This window comes from Malus sylvestris, chromosome 1, assembly GCF_916048215.2.
Source record: "Malus sylvestris chromosome 1, drMalSylv7.2, whole genome shotgun sequence".
Taxonomy (NCBI): domain Eukaryota; kingdom Viridiplantae; phylum Streptophyta; class Magnoliopsida; order Rosales; family Rosaceae; genus Malus; species Malus sylvestris.
Genome location: NC_062260.1, coordinates 15,107,960 through 15,133,609, shown reverse-complemented (window position 1 = coordinate 15,133,609; position 25,650 = coordinate 15,107,960). Strand labels below are relative to the sequence as shown.

The 25,650-nt window shown below is 36.0% G+C and overlaps 3 protein-coding genes and 1 pseudogene across 7 annotated transcripts; 3 read left to right on the top strand and 1 right to left on the bottom strand.

Annotated features, from left to right (window-relative positions):
• Nucleotides 1–770: 770 nt before the first annotated feature.
• On the top strand, nucleotides 771–4,097 carry LOC126618553 (probable serine/threonine-protein kinase At1g01540). Its single transcript, XM_050286662.1, has 7 exons — nucleotides 771–1,509; nucleotides 2,409–2,513; nucleotides 2,604–2,726; nucleotides 2,838–3,008; nucleotides 3,120–3,249; nucleotides 3,341–3,550; nucleotides 3,641–4,097. The coding sequence occupies exons 1-7, from the start codon at nucleotides 947–949 to the stop codon at nucleotides 3,803–3,805; spliced, it is 1,467 nt and encodes a 488-aa protein (XP_050142619.1). The 5' UTR covers nucleotides 771–946; the 3' UTR covers nucleotides 3,806–4,097.
• A 4,840-nt stretch (nucleotides 4,098–8,937) lies between these two features.
• LOC126618652 (protein BPS1, chloroplastic-like) lies at nucleotides 8,938–11,607 on the top strand. 5 transcript variants are annotated; one of them, XM_050286776.1, is made up of 3 exons: nucleotides 8,941–9,098; nucleotides 9,627–9,685; nucleotides 10,320–11,607. In XM_050286776.1, the coding sequence occupies exon 3, from the start codon at nucleotides 10,333–10,335 to the stop codon at nucleotides 11,389–11,391; it is 1,059 nt and encodes a 352-aa protein (XP_050142733.1). In that variant the 5' UTR covers nucleotides 8,941–9,098; nucleotides 9,627–9,685; nucleotides 10,320–10,332; the 3' UTR covers nucleotides 11,392–11,607. The 5 variants fall into 5 exon arrangements, with proteins under 5 accessions (XP_050142736.1, XP_050142733.1, XP_050142755.1 ...); XM_050286788.1 differs by lacking the exon at nucleotides 8,941–9,098 and adding an exon at nucleotides 9,142–9,276; XM_050286779.1 differs by lacking the exon at nucleotides 9,627–9,685 and having other exon boundaries at nucleotides 8,938–9,098.
• Nucleotides 11,608–16,718: 5,111 nt separating this feature from the next.
• Nucleotides 16,719–21,359, top strand: LOC126618623 (mitogen-activated protein kinase homolog MMK2-like; annotated as a pseudogene).
• A 281-nt stretch (nucleotides 21,360–21,640) lies between these two features.
• On the bottom strand, nucleotides 21,641–24,922 carry LOC126618559 (probable polygalacturonase). The gene is made up of 6 exons (XM_050286670.1): nucleotides 24,760–24,922; nucleotides 24,110–24,448; nucleotides 23,348–23,468; nucleotides 22,996–23,170; nucleotides 22,685–22,755; nucleotides 21,641–22,434 (listed from the first exon to the last, which is right to left on the bottom strand). Exons 1-6 carry the CDS (start codon nucleotides 24,793–24,795, stop codon nucleotides 21,725–21,727), a joined length of 1,452 nt encoding a protein of 483 aa, XP_050142627.1. The 5' UTR covers nucleotides 24,796–24,922; the 3' UTR covers nucleotides 21,641–21,724.
• Nucleotides 24,923–25,650: the final 728 nt, after the last annotated feature.

Sequence of the window (25,650 nt, the reverse complement as noted above, 5' to 3'; positions counted from 1 at the left end):
CAACATCCTATTTACTAGGATATTAGAGCATGTGTAGATGCCAAGGAACAGAAGGTTAGAACATATATATATATATCTTTGAGTTAAATTAATACTTATATTTGAGTTTCAATGTAAGATTCCAATCTAAGGTGAAACTCACGTCAATAAGAAAATCAAATGAAGAATTCAAATGACCTTTTTTAATCTTCTAAACAAATTCTCATTGATTAGAAGAAAAATCATTTACTTGAATCCAAAAACAGATAATCCATCAAGATGGATACAAATTTCAAAAGTTGTAACAATTAATGTTAGTAAATGCTTTGCTTGAAAGCTCAAGCTAATCTGCCAAGAAAATTCACTCTACAACCACCATTTGGAAGAAACCCAGTGAGACACTGAGACTCCCTCTGTAATATGTCTTCGTCCCGGACAAGGGACACACCCGTTCTTTCCTCTATATCAAAGACTTAAAAAAAGAAACACGTTAAACGGCTAACAAACCGATACACCGCGTGTCATAAACACAAATAAATGAACGATTAAAAATATATTATTTGTTTACTTATAGTATGATACGTGATTGCTGACTTGTGTTTTGCATACACGAAAAATGTTTTCCATCTTGTCATCCAATTTCAATAAAATTTTTGAATTCACGGAAACATTTTTGCTCACACCAATAAAAACCCTCACGCAAAAATAATAATAAATATATATATATATATATATATATAATAAAATGAATAAAATTAAAATAATGACACACAGACAGACAAGATAGACAGATCATTTTTCATATTTATACAAAACCTCCCACTACATCTTGAGCCTTCAAAAACTCTCTCTCTATAAAAACTTGCACGATTCTCTGATCGCCGGAAAATAAAACTCCGGCGACTCAATGCGACGGAGCCCACAATCCAAGCAGCTAACTGTCTGAGTCATTCTCACAGCATTTGCAATGTCGGTGTACGACGCGGCGTTTGTGAACTCGCAGCTCGCGAAAAAGACATCAATCTTCGGGCTCCGTCTCTGGGTGGTCATTGGAATCCTCGTCGGTGCTCTGATAGTCCTGACCCTCTTCCTCCTTTCCCTCTGCCTCACCTCCCGCCACCGCTCCCGGGCTCACAAGGCCCACAAGGCCCAGCCCAAGCCTTCCGCCGCCGACTCTCCCACTACTCCAGTCAAATCGAAGGAAATCCAGGAAATCGTCAACGACCTCCACGTGGAGATCGGGAAGCTGGAGCACCGGGTCGTGGTGTATTCGGACCGGGCGTCGAGCGGGGAGAGCAAGGGGACATTGAATAGCGGGTGCGAGACGGCGTCATTTGGGAGCGGGAACGCGGTGGGGCCGGAGGTGTCGCATCTGGGTTGGGGGAGATGGTACACTCTGAGGGAGCTGGAGGCGGCGACGAATGGGCTGTGTGAGGAGAATGTGATTGGGGAAGGAGGGTATGGGATTGTTTACAGTGGGATTCTCAGTGACGGGACTAAAGTCGCTGTCAAGAACTTGTTGAATAACAGGTACCTTTTTCAATAAATTTTCTTCAAAGATTGAAACTTTTTTTTTTCAAATGTGAATTTTGTGATTTCTGGATTGATTTGGATATGGGTTTATCGGGTTTTTCTGATTAGACAAGATTTTGATGATCAATTTTGAATATTTTTGTTGTAATATTCGACATTAAGTGAAAATTTTAGTTGAATTATGCTTGGTTGCTGAGAGTTATTGGCTTTATGTATTTTTTATTTTATAAATTGAAGAACTTTACTAAAATAGGAAAGCTCAAAATCTAAAAATAGAAGGGGCGTTTGGATATCTGATAATTGTGGTACAATTTTTAGGGAGATAGAAAGATGGGTTAGGTGTAAGATAACGGTATCAAGTTTTTCTGGTCTGAGTAACAGTTTGAAATTGACTTCAACGAACTGTTGTTTTCTTCCTGGATATATATTTTTTTGATGTTTAAAATTTTCTGTTCCTGCATTTTCTCAGCAACCAAACAGGGGACTTCTGTGTTGGTTGAATTAATTGGCATGTTTACCATTTGGTTATCTTTTTCGGGTTGATCCCCTTTTTTCCCTTTATTCTTGCCTTGCGTTTGTTAGAATTGTGCTGTAAAGTTGCATGCTTTCTGAAAAGAATGAACCCAACCCATCTTCTTTTTGAGTTTCTTGTGCTTATAGTCAAGCTTGAATTGATGAAGTTGGCATCAGAATCTGTTTCTCACTTTACTCTCTCCTCCCACATGCAAAATTGGACTTATCTCGAATTTCTTTTCGGTGTCAATGTTCGTACTATTTAGTGTATGGCTGCATTGTCAACGATTAACTGATGGTACTTTGTGCCTTGGCTTTTGGATATCTCTTATCTTTTATGCATGTGAGTAATGCATTGGCTTATGATACTGGTCGATAATCAGGGGTCAAGCTGAGAAGGAATTTAAAGTGGAGGTTGAAGCCATTGGGCGTGTGAGACACAAAAATCTTGTAAGGTTGCTTGGATACTGTGTTGAGGGTGCATACAGGTACTGGTTTTTTTATCTTATTATTTGAGTTTAAGTTTGCAGTTCTTGTGGTTTGTGTATAGATGTCATATAACTTCTGATTTTTCGTAGGATGCTTGTGTATGAGTACGTTGACAATGGCAATCTGGATCAGTGGCTTCATGGGGATGTTGGTGAAGTCAGCCCTCTAACGTGGGATATCCGTATGAATATTATACTGGGAACAGCAAAAGGGTACCAAGATTAAAGTAGTTTTGCTTGACTATTCGTTTTTTTCCTTAAAATTAAGAAAAGAAATCCATATTGATGTATGCAAGGGCCTTTTGGTGTTCCCTCATTGTGCAGGTTGGCCTATCTTCATGAGGGTCTTGAACCAAAGGTTGTTCACCGTGATGTGAAATCTAGCAACATACTAATTGATCGCCAGTGGAACCCCAAAGTATCTGATTTCGGTCTTGCTAAACTCCTGTGCTCTGAGAACAGTTATGTGACAACTCGAGTGATGGGAACATTTGGGTTAGTTCTCGATTTCTTTTAAAATTTATTTACAAATTTACCTAAACTTATGCAAAGAGTCATATGTGCTTGGGGTTTGAAAACAAATCTTATATTTGGTGGTTACTTTAGTTATGTTGCACCGGAATATGCTTGCACGGGAATGCTGAACGAGAAGAGTGATGTTTATAGCTTTGGAATACTTATTATGGAGCTTATATCTGGGAGAAGCCCTGTTGATTATGGTCGACCACAAGGAGAGGTTAGGTTTTGAACTTTCAACCCCACCCCCTCATATATCAAGTTTCTTTCGCTGCTACTAACTATAAGTTGAACTTAATGAATATTATCAGGTGAATCTAGTTGAATGGTTAAAAACCATGGTTGGGAAACGAAAGGCAGAGGATGTGGTTGATCCCAAGCTGCCCGAGATGCCTGCTTCAAAAGCACTTAAACGTGCTCTGTTAGTTGCTCTTCGATGCGTTGATCCTGATGCCACAAAAAGGCCAAAAATGGGACATGTGATCCACATGCTTGAGGCTGATGACTTGCTATTCCGTGATGTATGTATAATTGAAAACTAATCTCATGATTCTTGATCGCCGTCTGTTCTTGATATGGAATTACTTATCCATTTTGGCATTGACATGCAGGAACACCGACCTGGTAGAGATACGTCCAGAAAAGACATTGATTCTCAACAGGACAATCACATCGATGTGAAGATAAACGATAAACACTTGAATGAAGGTACTTCTGATACTAGCGAAGAAGGTGATACCAGTAGGAACCATCATCAACCTACAACGTGGAGATAATGCCCCGGGAGGATTACGTGACTAACATCTTTAAGTTATCTCCAGGTTTCTGAAGCTCATATTTCTCCTACCATTTTTGCTGTATGTTCAATAATTTAAATCCTTTTCCTGCTTAGTTACATATGTTTTTTAGGACGTACACCGAATTCGGTTGCAATTGTACAATTCAAACAATTTGTTCTTCATTTTTAATTTCTTATAGGAAGCATAATTCATTACTATTGCTTTGCTTGTAAAAACAAGATATTATCCTTAGTGTTACTTCAAAAAATAAAAAAAAATATTTTATATATATTCTTTCTTTCTCAGTTTAAGCCTGTTTAGGCAATGATAAAGTTACTTACAAGGTTCGTGTTGGTTTACAACTTCTTGTCACCATCAATGCCAGCCTCGGTGTTAGATGGTGATGAGCTGTAGAGCCCTTAATGCGCACAAACAGAACCGGTTTTATACTTCCAATTTGAGTGACACGAAACCCACAATAAGTTGTATACGTAAAGTTTTAATTAACAAACCTTACATATGCAATGTCTTAGTGTCTCTCGGATTTTATTTTTGATTAAAAATTTGTAACCATTTCCGTTTGTGTATATACTTCTCTAGATATAGGATGTTTAAGACTGCTTGTGTAGGAATCACTTTTACTAGAAGTGCTTTTATTAAAAATATGTTGAATTCAATTACTTCATGGAAAAGCTCTTGGAACTACTTCCTGAAGAATCATTTAGCAAGTTATGGCTCGTTTGGAAGTGATTTTAAAATGATTGAAAAACGCTTTTAGGGAAGAAAAAAAATTTGACACTTGAAGAAGCACCAGTTATGTGCTTCTTGTAGAAAGTACTTCAACTGCTTTTTCAAGATTTACTTGCATTACAAGGATTTGTTTCAACAACGCTTTCATCAAAAGTGCTTTCAGCTATTTCAAAAGCATCAGCCATTTTGAAATCACTTCAGCTATTTCAACAAGGATTCGTTTGGATGTGTTTTTAAAATAACTGGAAGCGCTTTTGGTAAAAATGTTTTTAGAACCAATCCTTAGTAAAAATGCAAGTAAATCTTGGAAAAGCACTTAAAGTTCTTCCTTATGTGCTTCTTGCAAAAAGCACTTAAAATGCTTTTGGTATCCAACGACATTTTCTCTAAAAGTGCTTTCAGCAATTTTAAAAATACATCCAAACGAGCCCCTATTCTCCATAAAGCACTTTGAGTGTTGCTGATAAATATAGTCATAAGCGCTTCTGGTTATCAGAAAACGTTTTTAGTCTCATAATCACAGACAGGCCACATGACTGCCTTGGATGGTTTGTGGGAAATGGACCCAGCAACCAGCTAATTGAGTTGAAAGAGCTGCTGCTAGAAGCCTGCAGCTTCTTCTTCATGTGGGTATTGGTCTGGGCTGGACTGGGGTCATGCTTTCGGCTTTCACCATCAAATGCCAGAACCTTCTTTTGCCCCTCAACATTGACATTTGGCACGATGAACGGTAGTGTTATAAAGCTGGCAATGGGTAATGTTTTGAGGGACCCCTTTGTCTTTTTGCTAGTGTTTATATTTTGGTAATTATTTATTTATAGCATGTTAAGATCTTTTCAATGCATTTGTTTTAATTTTTTTGGGAAAACCTTTTCAATGCATTTGTTCGCGTTGCGTAGAAGCTGAAAATTTTGACTTTTTGTCAAAAAAAGGCGTGTGCAGCTGGGGCCAAAGCTAGCCTACAATTGTCGACTCATTGTGATATATATATATTTTTTTGGAAAGGATTGTGATATTTTCTTTTAACGCTAATTAGTAAGCAATTGTTAAATATGGTGTGGCTTAGATATCACGTATTATTGGTATTTTAACGGTTATATTTGATTTTTATAACTGTTAAGGTTATTTATTTTTAATCTCAGTTATTCTTTTTATATTATTTAATGTTACGTATTATCGAAGAAATTTCTTATTAAATCATCAATTACTTTTTAAAAATTTTAGGCGATATTTTAAACTAAAATATTCTTGGGAAGAGGGTTATAACTTGGAGGGAAGAAGCCAATCACACTATTTTGACCTTGTGGCGAAATATTTATCTGTGATTAATCTTGGTTGTTTTTGCTAATATTTTACTTGGCAGGTCATCATTGGAATTACATTTTTCGACAAACAATAAGATTATCATACTAGATTCATCAAAACTACAAATATTGAGATTCAAATTTAGGTTAAAGTGTGAAGCGTATTGTTTTAACCAATTTGGCTAAAACTAAATCTCCGAAATTTGTTTTCCTTTTCATATTTCTACAAGTGCGCACTTTGAAGGGTGAATCAGCTAATTGTATCTTGCTTTGCAGACTTTGCTGTTTGATTAGTTCAATTTCTTATCCTTTGCTCTACTATGTTTGTTTGTCCTCAGTGTTTTCCTTTTCTTTTAAATATTTTCACATGTGAAGCATCTGCTTTTGCTAATATAGGTCCTCCATTGATGTGAATGAATCTTAATGAGTTGATATTAAGTTATATATTTTATCCTAATCTTAGTTTAGTTTGGTTATTATGTTGGAAGAATTTTGATACTTTGAATTGTATTTTTAATATAGGATTTTCGACTTCCTCTAGGGTAAAACGTGATCAAATGGATGAATTTTGGAGTAATTCCAATTGGAGGTTATTTTTTGGTGAAGAAATAAAAGAGCAGCGCGCAATGCTGTCAAAGTTATGGTTTGGGCTTGATTACGAGTTTTGGAGCCCAAGATGGCCTATTTTGGATTAGGCCTTTCTGGAGATGTGTTCAGGTTATTCTAATCTTTAAAACAAGGTATCATGGGCCGGATTGGGCCTAATTTGGAGGAGATTTAGGTCTAAAACGTTGCAGATTTGTTAGATGGCAAATTTCTCCATGTTTGACTAGGAGATTGTTTCCCAATTTATCTTAATTTATTTTGTTTTCTGGTTTTTTTTCTAAGTAGGGTTTTATTTTGTATTAGTATAAATAAGGCTATTTAGCCATTAGGGTTTTAGAGGGGAGGAACACACTAATTTAGGTAGCCCTTGACGATTTAAGTTTTTTTTCAAGGTGTTTTCTTTCCATGTTCTTAATAATATTTTGTTTTATGCTTGTTCGTAACTAGTCTCTTTTGCTAGGGTGAGGCCACAAGCCTTAACAAGAATATGTAGTTTCTTTTCAAACGATACATTTTGTTAGATTAGATGTTAAATTAGCTACCGACGAGATTCATTTGCAAATACACTTGTTTACTCAGTGGTGCTTTATTAGAAGCACCAATCACATTTTTTGATCTAACAGTAATTTATGACAACACTTGGCCGAGATTAACTTTGTAAATTGTATCCCCTCTTCCCAAATAATTGCACTTTGTAGGCACCACAAACACTAGAACTCGAGACTCAAGTATTTAAGAGTGTTTATCTATGCCTCTCAGAACCAGACGAGATATTTGTCTTGGTTCTCTCATTCCTAACATCGCTTGTATTAGAAAAAGAAATATTAAAAAACCTTGGTTATATTAGCCTCACGATACTATTACATTATACAAATATTTATTCGGATTTAGGATGGTAAACACAATTTTCTTAATACAAATGGTAGTGAGATATGAAGGTTGTAAAGATAAATGCTTTTGACTATTTGAACTACAATTTCTTGCCAATTTTGGACCGACCGAGAGGAGTTTGGATCCTTAAGATTGAGGAGGAGGTCGTCCTCAATTTACAGAATTTTGTGTTTATAAATGAAACCGTTTATATTATAAAGGGTACCCTTTAATAAATCAGTATGTAAAGATTATTTCTACAAAAAATAATTAAAAGTAAAGCGTTTTAGTCAATTAATTGTAGCAAATAAACAGAGGGTTCATAATGTTTTTACTTAGTCCCTCCATTTGTTTTTACATAGGTTAATGACTAAATGATCTCATATTTTAATGATTTTTTTTGCAAAGGTGACTTTTAATGAGTGATTTACACAATCTAACAATTTCGATCATAAGCCAAAGTTTTGTGAATCGACCACAAATTGAATTGGGAAAGAACTCCTCCTTATCCATTAAGGAGCCAAATTAATACTTTTTGTACCACCATCTTTCATAATAGTTACACACATCATAGTTTTGTCACCATCACGAGCTTCATCACCATTGTACAATTATTACCCCACGAGTAATAATAAGTTACAAGTTTCTCTGTATCATAAATCAAAATTTGGAATATGTAAAGTTTCCAGCACGAGCTTCATCACCATTGTACAATTATTACCCCACGAGTAATAATAACTTACAAGTTTCTCTGTATCATAAATCAAAATTTGGAATATGTAAAGTTTATGCTAAATGACATCATAAGAGATTTGTAATTCAAGTGGTTACTCATACATTTGAGGTCATGTGTTATGTTCTCTCCTCCCGAGTGTTAGTAACACTCATATCCAAAAAAAAAAAAAAAAAAACCATAGTCTTAAACATTAGAAAAGTTTTTTATTTTAAGAAATGATTTCCGTATGGGTAATGATAGGGTGACTAAATGTGTAGGCTTTGTAAACTAAATGACAAAGATATTGAAGATTATATTATTACTTAATTATTGATTAATGTATTTATTTTTTATTAGCGATACATTATTTAGTTTTCAAATTTAATATACAAATTTAGTCTACTTAGCATTACCCTTTCAATATACACCTATTTATTTTTGTAATCTAATTTATTTAATTAAAAAATAAAAAGTAATCATGTACGAGGGGAAAATGTGCATGGAAATGGAAAAGTCACTTCCCATTCTTTTTCCCTTAACGATCTGGCAGAAAGGTATTGACTCTTTGTATGATGACATGTGTTCAAATTCCGTAGATTGCTAATCTAATATATAATTTTACAAAATGCATCGTTTGAAAAAAAAATAAAAATTATGGCGGGCCGAAACCCAAAGGCCCAAAACAAATCCCACCCTCAGCCTATTATCAATCAAGACCGTTCTTTGTTCTCGTGATCACAACCTCATAACCCGGCCGCTTTCCGTAGACAAAGAACAATCAAAACCGTCCATTAACAGAGAGACAACGGTACACTACGTGCGACCGCAGCATAACTACCGAAGGTCTTCGAACCTCAACGGAATATCACCCACTACCACGTGTCGCCCTATCCCCGTACATCCTCGGGTGAGCCTATCACTGTCCCTCACCTACTTGTAAACAGCAGCTTCTCAGCAGCCTTACATTTTCAACGAAGACCCCAAAAGCCGAGTCGCCGACGCTCGAAACTTTCATCGAAATTTCTCGATTTCTCCTCTGAATCAGGTACGGACCCCCTCTCTCTACCTCTCTCTTGTGATCTGTTTATAGTATAATTAGGGTAAAGGGTTTTCAAATTTCCCTTTTTTCAATTCCTGTTTCGCTTAGATTGACTTTAGGGTTAGGGTTTTTGGTTTCCAATTTCTCAAAGATCGGTTTAGATTTCTGAAGATCTAACGGTTAGGTGAGTGATCTATGCCTAGAAATGTTAATTTTTTTTTATTTTTGTGTATGTATTTGTTGTTTGTATATGCTTGTACATCTGATATGTAAAATCTTGTATATGTATGTGATTTGATTGGGTTAGCTTTAATTTTTGTTCAATTTTGTTTTAGAAGCTTATAATTTTGCGGTATTGAAGTTTGTGACTTGAAAATTAAAAATTTTTGGTAGAAATTTGGGGGTTTTGTTTTTAATTAGGTATGGGTAGGATTTTCAGTTTGGGTAATTGTTCACCGCCCGTTTGGTGCCGTATGAAATGGCAGAAAATAGGTAGGAAGGCATGTAACTAATTTTTATCTTCATTTCATACAGGTTTTGCATTGCCTAGTTGTATTTTGGATCTATCGGTGGAACACAGAATTTCACCTCAGGTTGAGCTTAACTGTTTTTCGTTTTTCTGTAAAGAGAAGCATAAGACAGGATTTATTTGTGAGTGGTTTGGGGGAGGGGGTCATAGCTTGTTATTTTGTATACAAGCGTAACTCAGCTAAGTTTATTACGAAAGTTGCTTGACAAGTGCTAAATTACTGATCGGGCATATGTCAAGTTTTGTTTAAACTGCTGAAATGGCATGCTGTTAAATGGAAGAATGACAAGAGAGTACTGGTTTAATTGGATATGTTTTCGGTGATTACTGCCTAATTGGTTGTTAACTTAATTTTGTTATTCTTCTGCCTGGAATCAGGTGGAAGGTTGTGTTATATGTTTGTTAAAATCATTGTGTCTCCTGCTGTCTTCTCCGGGATGACTAGAGCACATGTAGTGAGCAGTCTTGCAATTTGCAATACATCACTATGGATGGAGGTTGACAATCGGCTTCCAAAGAGACCTAATTTTGCATTGTTTATGTGGCCTTTTACTCTAACATGTTCCCTGGAGGACTTGATGAGGCTGATTTACGATGTGATGTCTCATCATGTTTATGTCTTCCTCACTTTTGGTTTTGGATGCCTTTGGAGGTTGATTTCCCATACGATATCTGATTACATTTTCTTCTTCTTGTAGTAAATACACAATAATGAGTCGTCCACAGGAGCCACACCGACCATTCTTCCATTTTGGAAATCCTTTTAAGATGATTGCACCAAAGGGTTCCCAACTGTCTCCAAGGCTTGTTGGACTGTTGAACACGTTTGAGGAAACATTGGCTGGGAGGCTAAGAAAGCTTAACCCAAAAGACAAGGATGATGTCCTCAGCTTGTCATGGATGAAATTAGCCATGGAGTCTCTTTGTGGAACTCATAATGACATAAAATCCCTCATAGCTGAAATTGATCTCCCTGTGAGTAACTGGGACGAGAAATGGATTGATGTGTACTTGGACATCAGTGTGAAGTTGCTTGATGTATGCATTGCTTTTAGCTCTGAGATCTCACGTTTAAACCAGGGACATCTTTATCTTCAGTGTGTCTTGCATAATTTGGATTCAACTACTTCAGACCAATTTATTCGGGCCCGTTCTTCACTTGATGGCTGGAGGCATCATATTGGTTCAAAAAACCCTAGAGTTGAGAACTGTAGCACCATTTTAGATAAGCTTGTGGAATCCCTTGATCTGCCAAAGGTTAAGAACTCAGCCAAAGGGAAACTTTTGATGCGTGCTATGTATGGAGTGAAGGTGTTGACAATATCTGTTTGTAGTGTCTTTGCTGCCGCCTTTTCTGGTTCTGCAAAGAAGTTGTTAGATTTGAATGTTGCTGATACATATTTGTGGGCACAAGCGTTTAACGATTTACAGGGTAATGTAAATGGGGAAATTAGAAATGTACTTTCTAGTGGAAGAGTCATGGTACTGAAGGAGCTGGAAGCAGTTGATGATACTGTCAAGGAAATGGATCCCAAGATCCAGGATGGCGTTGACCTCAGTGAAAGGAATGCATTCAAGAATTCTATTTCAGACTTAGACAGGAAGGCACAGAAACTCTCCCAAGGGCTCGATCTTCTTACAAAGGAAGTTGATGGATTTTTCCAAATCCTTTTAGCCGGGCGTGACACATTGCTTTCCAAACTAAGATCAGGTGGAGCAGTCTCAGACCGGATGCTGACGGGAAATGTGGAAGGTCAGTTTGTGAGATGAAAATGATCTTAGCAAAGCTAACATCTCTTATTTATAAAGATGGTTTTAGGTATGGGGCTTTATGTTTTCTGTTTTTTGTAAGTATACCATCTTGTATGGTGTGTTGTAATCAGTATGCTGTGAGTAATCGTAGTTATATTATTATTGTACTGGCTTGTATAAGCGTAATGGTGTACTATGGATTGCTAATGATATATGAAAGGGTTTTGTTTGAAATCGTGATTGTCTGCTATTCGACGCGTTGTTCTGTTCAGTTGGGGAGACTATGTTTCTTACTTGGTTGTAAGAACTACCCAACTTACTTCTCTAACAAACTTTTTGATGTCTAGCTTGCGATTACCAGCAGGAAGTTTCATTCTCGTCGTGACAAACAGGAATTTGATGCGTCGAACTGTCGTGGACTTGACTTTGGTGTGCGTTTTGCCATCGGAAGATGTCAGCAGAATGTGTCCCTTGTATGATATTCCAGAATTTCCAAAGGGCATTGCAAGTTTAGGGTGCCCTTCAATGATTGAAGATATTGTTTGTATAGAAGATTCCTCCCCCCAGTGTCAAGGATAGATAACATACATTGAATATTGTGTGGTGTGCCCCACAGCCCTTTTTGGTGCAGTGTTCCCCACCTCTCTTTTTACAGACTACAAATCACAACGTTTAGGCTATCTCTAACCGATGGTTGGCTAGAGGGCTCCACAGCCCTTTTTGGTGCAGTGTTCCCCACCTCTCTTTTTACAGACTACAAATCACAATGTTTAGGCCATCTCCAACCGATGGTTGGCTAGAGGGCTCGTTTGAGCCCTCTGGCCCTTCAAGATTCTTCAAGATATTAATATTTTAATGAACAGTACAGGGCTATATTTGTCTTCATCTCCAACCGAGGGCTAGATGGCTCGTTTTAGCCATGTCACAAAAAACCATCTCCAACCGAGGGCCAAAGGGTCATAGGGCCAAACATAATTTATTATTTTAAAACTACAACTTAAATTCAAATCCAACGGCTAAGTGAAGCCTCGAGTAGGCGTTTACGTTTTATGTTTTTAAATGTTTTTAAAAATGTTTAAGTTTCATGTTGTTAAATGTTTTTTTTTATGTTGTATAATTTTTATGTTGGTTAATGTTATTTAATGTTGTTTCATATTGTTTAATGTTGTTTCATGTTACTTAATTTAATTTAATGTTGTATAATGGCCTAGAAAGTTATAGGAAAAAATAGAATTGAAAGAAAATATGAAACAAATTTTGTGAAATAGAAGTTATAGGAAAAAAATGGAATTTAAAAAAATATGAAACAAATTTTGTAAAATAGAAGTTATATGAAAAACAAAATATGAATCAAATTTTGTAAAATAGAAGTTATAGGGAAAAAATAGAATTTAAAAAAAAATTGAAACAAATTTTGTGAAATAGAAGTTATAGGAAAAAAATGGAATTTAAAAAAAATATGAAACAAATTTTGTAAAATAGAAGTTATAGAAAAAAAATAGAATTTAAAAAAAAATTGAAACAAATTTTGTAAAATAGAATTGAAAAAAAATATGAAACAAAATTTGATTCATATGAAAAGGAAAAAAAGAAGTTTAAATTCATATAAAAAAAAACTGTTAATACAACGGCTACTAGCCGTTATAATAAAAAAAATTCAAACTATTAGTGTCGGTTATAACCGACACTAATAGTAATTAAAAAATAAATTGCCTTTGAATAACTATTACTGTCGGTTATAACCGACAGTATTAAAAAATCCTTCTTTAATGTTGTCGGTTATAACTGACAGCAATAGGAAAACATAAAAAAAAAAAATAGCCAGCCCTCTCCGATCCCGTGGGGCCCTCCAGATTCCAGAGCCCTCTGGCCTAGCCCTCGGTTGGAGACGGTTTTAAGGCTATTTTCGGCCCTCTGCCCCTCTGGACCCTTCGGTTAGAGATGGCCTTACACCTTTCCTATTTTTTAAGTTCATTCACTATATATTAAATCATCTTTAAAAAATATTTATTAAGTAATGCATACTTATTATCATATGAACTTTCATCTTATACCATCTAATTCATTAAAAAATAAAAAAATCCTATCTATTGGAGAGACATTGTTGGATATTTTGTTTGCATTTTATCATTATTATATTATTTTATCCACGAATTTCATACAAGTATAATTTTTTGTAAGTGTCAATATGCGCTTATTTACAAGATATACAATAAATCTACCTAAATCCGCTTAGGCGCTAGGCGCTAGCTCACCGCCTGACTAGCGTCGAACGTTTTTTAGAACCTTGTTGAATATATAGTTTGTATATATGATATTGCTTGCACCAGACAAGACTCAAAAGGCTCAAAGGTTTAGGTTGAATCATTTGCATTTCCATTACGCAGAGACAGTAATGTCTTTCTTTTGCTACTTAATACTATGGTCTAGTTGTATTCATTTTTATTGGTAAGTGAGAGGTCTTAGGCCTAGTTTGGTTTGTTTTTTTTTTTTTTTTTTTTTTTTTTTTTAATTTTTAAATATTTTAATTTTTTAAACCAAAAACTACTTCAGTTTAAAGTTAGCAGTAAAATCGTGTTTGGTAAAATTAAAATATACTGCTTCGGTTTAACAACAATGGCTTCCAGGCAGCAGCTTTTAAAAGCAGTGTGTGTGTTGCTTTTAAAAGCTGCTTTTCATACTCACAACACTTTTACAACTACAGTTTATCAAACTTTATTTTGCAATTGATTATTCTTAAAGTGCATCAGAAACAATTTATTAAAAAAGTATAGCAATTCCAAATTGGCCTTTAAGTTCGATTCTCGCCAAAGGCGAATTTGAACCACATTATTGCTAGCTCATTATGAGGCTTATCTCACTTTCCCACCCCTTAGCCTTGGTTTGGTACTGAGGTGATTATGAAAAAAGTGGTCATAAAAAAAAGCTGGGATCTTTTTTATGTTTGGTAAACATTCAGCTTCAGTTTTTTTTCACAGTTTTTGGTGAAAAAAGCCAAAAACACAAAGCTGCAAAACCCAGCTTTGAAAAACTAGATTTTTTTCACATATGTTTTACATAGGGGTGAATTTTTTTGCCAAATTACCGTGCCAACCGAATTGCCAACCGTGCTATACCGATTTTGTGCCAAATTTTTTGTACCATCGGTAATGGTACGGTATTGTACCGTACCGAAATTTAATGGTACGGTATTGGTAATGGATACCATTACCACGGTATTACCGTACCATACAGAAAATACAATATAATATATCATTTATAAATTATATAATAGATAATTATATAACACATATTTATAATATTCCAATAATTTGAAAATAAAACCCTACTTATATTAGCATTGTTATTGGTGACTTTGATCTCTTGAAATTGTGGAAATCAAACACAAAAGAGTTCCTAATTCTTTCACAAATAGCCAAAATATCTTTGTAACCCCCACTTCTATTATTGCTAGTGAAAATGTATTTAGCCTAGGGAGGAGGGTTGTGGACCCTTTTAGGTTATCATTGACTCCTAAAATAATGGAGGCACTAGTGCGTACTAGTGGTTGACTTAGGGCAGATAAAGTAAACTTCTACAAGGAACCAACGGAAGATATGCTTCAATTTTTCAAGGAAATGGAAGAAGAGAAAACAAGAAAGATATGCTTTAATTTTTTCAGTAAATTTGTTATTAAATGGTTTTCAATTTTAATTCTTCTTGCTACTAATTAATATGTTTTCTTTGTTTGTAATGTAGGCTTGACACAAACTCAATCTTCTACAAGTTCAATGCCTCCTCCAAAAGCTTCGACATCTCAAACTTGAATAACTGATCAATGATTTCTCCTTTTTGAAGTTTACTTCCAATTTTCATTTGGTTTGAAACTTTAATTTCTATTTGGATTGTTAACTTCTATTTGTTGTGGTTCGTAACTTCTATTTGGATTGTAAGCTTAATTTTCATGATGAATCTTGATGCATCATTTGAATTATTATGTGTGTGAATTGTGAATGATGAATTTAATCTATAATGTATGAGATAAAGGTACAAAAAAAAAGTTTTGCCCTTGAATTGGGTAAAAAAAACAAAAACATATTTTGTCCCAAAACAAAATGGCAATTACCATTGCCATATCATGCCAACCGAACTTTTGGCAAAACCGAACTTCGGTATACCGAAAGTTTGGTATGGTAATAGTAATAGATTTTACCAAACCGAAAGTTTGGTACGGTAATTGGTACAAGGGTTTTGGTACGGTAACCGTACCGAACCTTTACATAAAAGTTTATCAAACACTATAATACTGTTTTTTTTTTCAAAAGCACTTTTACAAAAAAAGTTACCAAATATTCTGCTACTTTATCTCACAGCTGCTTATTCTCATAGCACAGCAAACAACAGAAACAATTTTTTTTCAAAGTACAACAATACCAAACCAACTCTTAGTAAGATAATAATATCATTTGTTAAAAAAAAAAACCTCTTCCTTTTCAATTAAATTAATAGCCTCTCAAGCATTAAGCAATCAAGCAACCTAGCACCAAAACCAAGTTGCAATGTGAAAGCAAGACTTTGCTTTTGCATAGTGCACAATATCGCTATCAACATTGCATATTCCAACCCCCTACGCACCACCATTTGATGCCCCTTTTTTCAAAGGGTATCAGTAGTTACATCATGCATGCTTTTCCATTTACATCATGCATTGCATATACAACCTATATACAACCGAATCACTACTATCACATTTTATATCCTTGCTCAATCACAATTAACTCTATCCCTATCACAACCAATAACATGCCCCCGATTCAAAGGGCCACACGTTTTATTATTATTACTATTATTATTATTATTATTATTATTATTATTAATAATATTATTTTTAATACATTTTTCAAAACAAGAACACAGGTAGCATTAATATCGACATTCAATTTACGCGTGCATGTAAAGTAAAAACGTTTATGATCAAATATTGGGGTCAAAGGTAACTTTGGGTGGTGGAAAGAAAAAACCCCAACATGTAAAAGAAAATTCTTCTACATGAGAAGACTTTTGACTATTCTCAAGATTGATTCTCAGAAGTTCAAAACCTAACACACCATTTAAATTTTGATTATATTTTTGAAGAGATTTTTCAATGTGATATCACGTATTATTATACAAATAGTAGGATATGTGTGTTAAAATGTTAATAATTTAAAAAATAAAATTTCTCAAAATTTATATAAAAATACGTAATGTTACCGTATGTATTTCCGTCACGATAATTTTTTTTTCAAATTTTTGGTCTAAATAAAGAAAAAGTAGAAAGGAAAGAAAAGAAAAATGATGGTCATCCCAGAAAATCACAGACGCCACACCAAAACCTCACAAAAAAGAAAAGTAAACGGTCCATTTTGTTTCTTCACGGGTCACCCAAGTTTCTCCAGGTCATAACCCCTCCCTCCCTCTCTCTACACCCCCATTTCTCTGGAATTTCCCCAAAAACCACCCCAAAACAATGTCAAAACCTTTACAGCTACCGACACCCCCTCCCCAAACTTCGCATTAGCAGCAGCTCTCCTCCACAACTCTCTCTCTCTCTCTCTCTCTCTCTCTCTCTCTCTCTCTCTCTCTCTTTCTCGCCTTTCTAGACCCGAAATCCTATCTGGGTTTCCACCCGTTTCGGATTCGGACCCCCCGGGTTGACCATGGACTCGAGCTCTGCTTCAGCAGGTGACCACAACATCAGAGGGGTGCTGACCCACGGCGGACGCTACGTTCAGTACAATGTCTATGGCAACATCTTTGAAGTTTCCAGGAAGTACGTCCCGCCCCTTCGGCCCGTCGGCAGAGGTGCTTACGGTATCGTCTGGTAAGATTGAATCTTTACTGGGTTTTGAGCTTTCCGTTTAAATTTGTTATCTTTGGATCTGCTTTTGATGGTTTGATTGCTTTTGCTTGAATTCTTTATTGGGTTTGCTTTGGAAGTATCGATTTTTGATCGAAGATTGATTTGAGTTAGTTTGGTTCAAGAAGCGGGAAAAGCACTATCTGATTCTGATCGAAATTTTAATCTGAGCATATGTGGATTTTGGTATTTGAAAGATTTTACTCTGGATTTTTATTTGCGTTTGTTAGAGATTATTTTGTTTTTGTGGGTTTTGTTTTCTTGTGGAGTTAGTGCGATTTTCGGTATTTTGTGGTAGGGAGGTTTTGTTGGTTGGGGAATTTTGTGTATGTAATCAGGAAAGAACTTAGGTTGTACGGAAGCTTAGTCAGTCTGCTTGTGTACAGTAATTGAGTTTTATTCATATTTCTGTGTGATCTAAATGAGATTTTGAAGTTGTTGATTTGTGTCTTTAAGCTGGGTTTAGTGATGTGCTATGTATCCTTTGGGTGGAAATTTTAGTCCACAAGATATAAGCTCTGCTGAGCTCAACTAAGCCATTATCCTCGAAATTCAGGATTGACCACGTGAAGTTGTATTCCATGTTATTTAGGGTTGTCAACGTGAATCTTTTTGCCTATGAGCCTACTCATAGCTCCAATATTCATTCCATCTCTAATTCAAATCCTTCCTTGCAAATTCCACCCATATTGTTTTTCGTCTCCCCTTGCCCCTTCTTTCGGTTACTGAAATTGACTCATTCTTGGTATATGTCTCAATCTTATATTTCTCTTTGTATTGGGTCATTGTGGCTTAGTGAAGTAGTGTGACTCAGGCAATCTTCATTTTTGGTCGGGTGAAGGATGTTTATCAATAAGAATTTTGTTTTCTATTCATTTGACTTCCATCGTATGCTGTTATAACAAATTTGAAAGTGGATAATTTTTCTTGTTGCATCCAGTGCTGCTGTCAACGCTGAGGCTCGTGAGGAGGTTGCCATTAAGAAGATTGGTAATGCATTTGACAACAGAATAGATGCCAAAAGGACTTTACGAGAAATTAAACTTCTTCGGCACATGGATCATGAAAATGTAATTTTTTTGTGACCTTTTGTTGTTCATGTTCCATGAGGAGCTCTTATGTCATTTATGCACATCCTATGTAACAGGGCTTGCAGATCTTTTGTGTTGGGCCCCTCAAAATAATTGTTTTTTCTTGAACATACGCATAAAGAATTTTAGCTATAGTATGCTGTAAAACACTGCCTTTAGCATCTAAATAATTGTTTTTTCGTGTTTGGGAAATGTTTTACTGCAATAAGCCCTGTCTTTAGCACCTAAATGAAATCTCCCATGGACTCAGTTCTCACTGTTTGCACATATATTGATAAAAAACTTGAGAATGTTTCATGTGTTTCTGGAGTCAACAGCTTACAAGTTAGTTCTTTCTGCAGGTTATTGCCATCAAAGACATCATACGGCCTCCACAGAAGGAGAACTTCAATGATGTCTACATTGTTTATGAATTAATGGACACTGATCTTCATCAGATTATACGGTCCAACCAACCTTTGAATGATGATCATTGTCGGGTTGGCCTTCTTTTCTTAATTTTTGGTTTACTTTTTTTTGGTCAATCTGTTTATGTTATACTTGCTAGCCATTTGATTCTTGTAGTTAGTATTGTTGAGCATCCCATGGAAAGTTTTTTTTTTTTTGAACTTTTTCTCTTGATTTATATTTTGTTTGCAATGCCATTTGAATATAAATAAACGTTCTTGTAGTTCATATAAATGAGCATCCTCAGGAGGGTTATAAGCCGTTGACATTAATTCCTTTTTTGTTTGTTTGTTTAAACAACCAAGATTCCATAGTTGGATTCCAGATTCTATTTGTTAGGTTACTGGTAATGGCAATACATGCTTGTCACTGATGTAGGTTGAATTAAGCAACTAATGAATATGGTACGCACACTCCCCTTCACCACTCAGTTTTATATCTTTTCATATATCTTTCTATAGCTTGATAATAAATCGTGAGAAATGATCTTCCTCTCAACTTTTAAACAAGGTTCCTTTGCTTTGTTAACCTGTAGATCAATCAATGAGATGGCATGTTTCTTTTATTCTTTTGTGGGAACTTGAAAGATGGATCTTCATTTCCTTGCAAGTTTTCTGAACCTTTCATATTCGGAATGACTATAATATAGAAATTGTTACTTGCGCTAGTTAAGAAAAATTCTCTGCATTTTAACCTTGATTATCAACCATTCTCATGATCATGATTTCTGTTTTACATGCCTGAGATCTCACTAATATGTTTAAATTCCACCTTTGCAGTACTTTCTGTATCAGTTGTTACGTGGGCTCAAATATGTACATTCAGCTGGTGTTTTGCATCGTGATTTAAAGCCCAGCAATTTGTTCATGAATGCAAATTGTGACCTTAAGATTGGAGATTTTGGTCTTGCCAGGACAACATCTGAAACTGATTTCATGACTGAGTATGTTGTTACTCGTTGGTACCGTGCACCAGAATTGCTGCTTAATTGTTCGGAGTACACTGCAGCAATTGATATATGGTCTGTAGGTTGCATTCTAGGTGAAATCATGACCAGAAAACCCCTATTCCCTGGCAAAGATTATGTACATCAGCTGAGACTCATAACAGAGGTATATGGTTTCTAGGTCTTTCTCGCTGATTTGTACATTACTAACATGTCTACTTTTAACGAGAAATCTCCAGAAACCTTTTTTCCACTTAACATGCGGAAGAGGTTCCATCTGATTTACATTTGGTTATGTTTCGTGTTTGAAGTCAGACAGTGCATAAACAGTACTGATTCTCTGACTAATATTAATAATGAATTTCTAATAAGATTAGTCTCTATATTTATGGGTGAGAAATAGACAATGAACACGTTTCATAATAATAATCTTTCAAACGATCTTGGCCAACTGGTGCAATGTTTTCCTTTTGTGTCCAACAGCTCTTAGGCTCACCTGATGACTCCAGCCTTGGATTTTTACGAAGTGATAATGCTCGAAGATATGTTCGACAACTACCTCAGTACCCAAAGCGGAGCTTCTCGCTCGGGTTTCCTCATATGTCTCCTAGCTCTATAGATTTGCTGGAGAAGATGCTTATCTTTGATCCAAACAGGCGCATTACAGGTATACTTAGCTATTGTGTTGCACTTCAACCAGTTTGGTTATGACATAAATGATATTAAGGATCTCAGAGTTCTGCAGGATTCCAATGAACTGGAACTTACTAGTTACCATTCCTGTGTCTTCTGGCGGAAACATATCGTGATATTTAATTCAAGAAACAGCAGTGCATGTTTTTGTAATTCTCAAATACGGAGTTCTGCAGTAACTTTTGTCACAGAACTTATTAATAGGTCAACTGGAGCCATTTAACTTCCTGATAATTTTCTTCTTTGTTAATTGCATTGACGGTTGTTTTTCTCTCCGGTACTTTGTAGTTGATGAGGCTCTTTCCCACCCATACTTGGCGCCTCTTCATGATATCAACGAGGAGCCTGTCTGCCCAATGCCTTTCAATTTTGATTTTGAGCAACCCTCGTTTACTGAAGAGAACATCAAGGAGCTCATCTGGAGAGAGTCCGTAAGGTTCAATCCAGATCCATTTCAATGAGGATCATGATATAATCTGTTGTATACTCTTACAAACTAATCTCAAAACTGATTGCAATGACATGTTTGTGGATTCTGTAATTGTCGAATGTGTGAAAGGAGTCAATAGCTGAATCTCAAGGCTGCCTAGTCGGTGTAATCTACTAATCTGTGATTCTCTGGAGTTCCAATCGCTCATTGGTGCAGGTTTGTGCTGGTTAGCAGCTTATAATCCGATGAGGACTATCACCCAGCACCGTTGTAAGGCCCGACAGTGTTGCAGTTATATCTGTTTAGAATGGTAGGTCTGAATGGGAACAGTTGCTTCATTTTTTTAGGTCTGAATGTGGATGTTTTTGTCGTGAAAAATCTTTGATTCTGTGTATGTTTTGTTTTACCTTCAAGTTTGTTTCCGTTGTTAGACTCCTACGAGACAATTCCGTGCTCTGCTTTCTTGTGAAAATATCTAATAAAATGCTTGCTTAGAAACTACCATCAATGGCATCTGAAATTTCGGATAGTGTTCATATTTTTTACCAAGATAAGTTACCGAAAGTTTGACAGGCCCTTTTCTTTTACGAAAGGGGAGTGGTTTCCGCATATTTTTTTCTCCTTCTCTACGCCCATGTTTATTTTTTGCATTTGCATTGAACAAAGGAAAGGTGAATCGGGGGACAAAACTAAACAGGGGTGCGTCGAAGAAGAAAGAGGGTGTGCGGCAATCATTTCACTTCCGAAATTCTTGTAACCGAAATATTGCTGGAGGGAAAACATAGCAAAGTTTTATGGTGGCCTGATATTTTAGCTTTTTCCAGAAGACTGAAAAACATAGTAATGGTACATGATCTTAGGATTGTTTACACAGAGCTCATCCTATATGTACACTGTTTGAGCTCTACCCGGTCAATCGGCAGATCATCTGCAGGAAAATCACAACCTTTGGCTTTCTCAGCACCCTGATCCGGCAGCAGATCACAAGGGCGAGGAGTCACGCCGCTCGTGATCCCCTCAATGTCGGTGCACGTCCATGGCTGCTTCTTCGCCTTCACCGCCAGTCCAATCGTCACATTCGAGATGCAAATCCCGGTAAACGGGTGGTCCGCAATGCCTTCCAACCTTGCAGCCATTGTGACATTATCGGCCACCATGTCCCTGTAGTTAATATTTTTGATCTCAGGCAGTGCATTTTTATCATATTTGTCATCAGCATGTGACCCGTAATTGCCGGTCATCCAAAACGCCCATTTCATTGTGTGCATGGTGAATCTCCTCGCGTATATGTCTTTCACGTACCCTCCTCGCCCTACGGCGGTCTTGATCCGGACACCCGATTCGGTATGGATGGCCACTATGTCTTCAGCTCGGACGTCTTGGATCCCGCCGGACATTTCACTGCCTAGGGCAATGGTGGCGCTGTAGGGCGAAATGCATGTGAGACGTCGGACTACTAGTTGTTTTGTAGGCATTCCAAATGCAATTCCGTACTCGTCCCAACCGCTCTTAACAGCTACACAATCATCCCCAGAGACTATGTAGCAGTCTTCAATTCTTGTATTGGTGCAAGAATCTGCATTTGAAATTGCCAAAATATTAATGAATTAGTATATTTTTAATGATAATTATGTACTTAATTGGACCCCCATTAGGCATCATTTGACCACTTAATGATTCGGTTGAAAAAATTAAAAGTCTAGTACTGTTGTGGCTAAAGTAAATATAATTTAATCTAAACCACGAAGAGCGAGATTTGAATTTCGGTGGAGAGGGGAACCAATTGAATATGACAAGGTCTGCAGATGATGTTACAGTTGACTAACCTGGGTTGATACCATCTGTGTTTGGAGATGAAATTGGAGCTATAATAGTAATCCCTTTCACAAGAATATTACTGCATAATTTCAAAATCTTAATCATCAGATAACCTTGAAAACTTAGAAAAGACTAATCACGCCAATGATTGAGTGCCATGTGGCTGACCTTGTTCATGCGCACGAGTGACAGTCAACTATCGATGTAAGTTGACTTCACAATGCATCAACAGCTGGTAGGCCACTTACATGCGCTTGGGTGACAATTAATAAAATGTATCACAAAAAGTTTCTTTTGGTGGGTAGTCATGTTTGGTTACCTGCTATAAACAGGATGGACATTCCATGATGGAGAATTTAGGAGAGTTAGGTTTGAGATTTGGACATCGGTTGAGAACATGATTTCGATCAGGTAAGGGCGGGTGTATTTTAGCTTCTTCTTGTGGAACTGTTGCCACCAGAACTCACCCTGCCCATCAATTGTGCCATTGTCACCTAAAGATCAAAAGGACCTCAATAAATTTAGTCATTTATTCAAATAAAATAATTAGGATGGTTGGGGATGTCATACCCAACTAATCGATATATGCGTAACGCATTTAGTCGACTAGCTACTCACATCCCGCAACTACAACTACCTAGAATTGAATTGAATCAAATAAATTAGGTTACCTGTAACAACGACATCAGTGAGATTTGTTCCCCATATGAGACTGGTGTACCTTCCAGCTGCCGCGTCTCTTCCTCGACCGTAAGATGGGAGGGCTTTGAGCACAGGCCATTCATTAATGTCCTAAGACATATTTCATTATTTGAGTTAGTAAACAAAACCAACCACATTCATTACATAATTATGGAATTTTTGGAGATTATTCTGTTCTTACGTCTAAAACTACGTCATTTTAGGATAGTTAATACTAAATCTAAAACCTATAACACTTTTTTTTTTCCCGCAAGTTAGTAATTTTAACACTTGACTCCGTGACTGAAAAAAAATTGTAATATATTAGCCAAAAGAGGAGCTCAAACTGGGGACCCTGCTTTTTTTCGATAAACTAAAATTCTACATTTTTTTTATACAAATAATATTCTACTTGAAACTAATCTGAATTATTGTGAAAAAGTATTTAAACTCGGATGCACAAGAAAGAATACACTTGCTCTAACCAATGCGTTTGAGCCTGCCCACGCCTTTAAACTAAAGCCCTCAACCTTTAACTCCAGATAGTGTTGTTTTAGTCAAACTCTTGTATAATTTAAGCCAACATCCCAATCCCTCTAATGTAAGTTGCTACAAAAGAAAATCTAATCTTTTTGTAGTTAAGTCCCTTTATCTCAAATAATTTCAACATGATTAAAATGCACAAATGGGAAATATGTGTGTATATGCATATTTGAGAAGAAAGAAAAAAATTAAGAGAGAGAGAGAGAGACTTGGGAAGCGAGGAGAACAGCATCCTTGTGGAGATAGAGAGTGAAGTGGCTGGTGAGGTTGAAGCTCCCTGTCAGCCACTTCCCCGCCGGAACAAAGAGCTGAGCACCGCCCTGTGTTTCATACTGGCTCAGCTGACTGACGGCGGCATGAAAAGCCTTTGTGTTTGATGTCTTTCCATCTCCAACTCCTCCAAAATCAGTCAGCGAAGCACTGTGAGCTCTGCAGTTCATTGCAGTGTACTCAAACGATTCAAATATTTTGCCTTTTGCCCTTCTGCTCTCAGCCCCTCTTAGCATGGCCACCACAAGAAGTACTACTAGCACTAGTTTAATAATCACCTGAGAAATTAAGAAACAATTAGGAAAATAAAAGGAAAAAAAAATCCCATTATCATTTTTGTTTTAAGTTTTTGTTATCAAAAGTGATTTACACACTCCCTTCCTTAATTTTGTCATTTAATTTTCCGTTGATTTATTCAATTCAATGGCTGGAATGCAGAGAGGATAGTGCAAAAAATGAAAAAAAAAAAGACGAGTTACTTAAATTTGGAGAGAAAATGCACAATAAATTGATGTTTGGTTGGTGAGAAAATGCAGGAAAATGAAATAAAAGTGAGGGAGAGAGAGAGAGAGATGGTTTGACGTTTTACTTGGGTTTTCATAGGACTCCTCCCCAACAGCTCCATTGTAGATAAAAGGCAGCTTGGAATTTGGTTTGGTTGTTGCAGAGTATAAAATCAATGGGGGTATTTATAGGGTTAAGGTTCTGTTGTGAAAAGTTAGCATGATTATTCTGCTATTGGACTGTTTTCTTTTCTTATCGTAGAATACAAATCAACAAATGAAATTTCAGTTGCATTTTCTGTATTTAATATTATTTATTTTGATGATCTTTATCTTTTACATTACCACCAATAAAGAACAGCGGTTATAACAGTCTCTCTTTTTAAACTTGGAGAAAAATGACTTCATGATGATGTTAAATTCGTTTCTTGCATGAATAATTTATTCTCCAAAATCTATTAAAAAATTACCTGATCATGATCATGAGCAAGTCTTTTCTCAACAATGTTGCGTCGAACTTTAATAATGATCAGGTTATTAATCGCATAACACTGAGTTCTGATAACAACGTCAATTCAAAATTGTTAAGTCTTCTATAATTATAACAAGTGAGTATATTAAGGGTTCATTACAAATAGGCCCTTAAAACTCATATTTAAAAAAAAAACAAAAACTCATTTGTTTTAGAAAAAAACTCACTATAAACATCAAACAAAAACTCAAAATTCAAATAAATTGCCACGTAAGAAGAAAAGTAACTTACTATTACAAATGATTGACAACTTATGCCACATTCCTTCTAAATTATTTCTCACCCGCACTTGAATTTTGACTCCAATCAAGGCATTAGAAACAAATTAATAATGCTAATGATTTTTTTAGTATTTGTTTTTAATTTTCCAATAATCTAGCATTGTTCAATGGAATCGTTTTTCATACAAATTAATTTACCTACTAAAGTAATTTACTTACTCCAT

Coding starts and splice junctions, on each gene's coding strand:
- LOC126618553 (XM_050286662.1), top strand. CDS start 947: ATGTCGGTGTACGACGCGGCGTTTGTGAACTCGCAGCTCGCGAAAAAG. Junction 2,514..2,603: donor TGTGTTGAGGGTGCATACAG/GTACTGGTTTTT, acceptor GATTTTTCGTAG/GATGCTTGTGTATGAGTACG. Junction 2,727..2,837: donor ATACTGGGAACAGCAAAAGG/GTACCAAGATTA, acceptor CTCATTGTGCAG/GTTGGCCTATCTTCATGAGG.
- LOC126618652 (XM_050286779.1), top strand. CDS start 10,333: ATGAGTCGTCCACAGGAGCCACACCGACCATTCTTCCATTTTGGAAAT.
- LOC126618559 (XM_050286670.1), bottom strand. CDS start 24,795: ATGGAGCTGTTGGGGAGGAGTCCTATGAAAACCCAA. Junction 24,449..24,759: donor GGAGTCCTATGAAAACCCAA/GTAAAACGTCAA, acceptor TTAATTTCTCAG/GTGATTATTAAACTAGTGCT. Junction 23,469..24,109: donor CTGTTCTCCTCGCTTCCCAA/GTCTCTCTCTCT, acceptor AATATGTCTTAG/GACATTAATGAATGGCCTGT.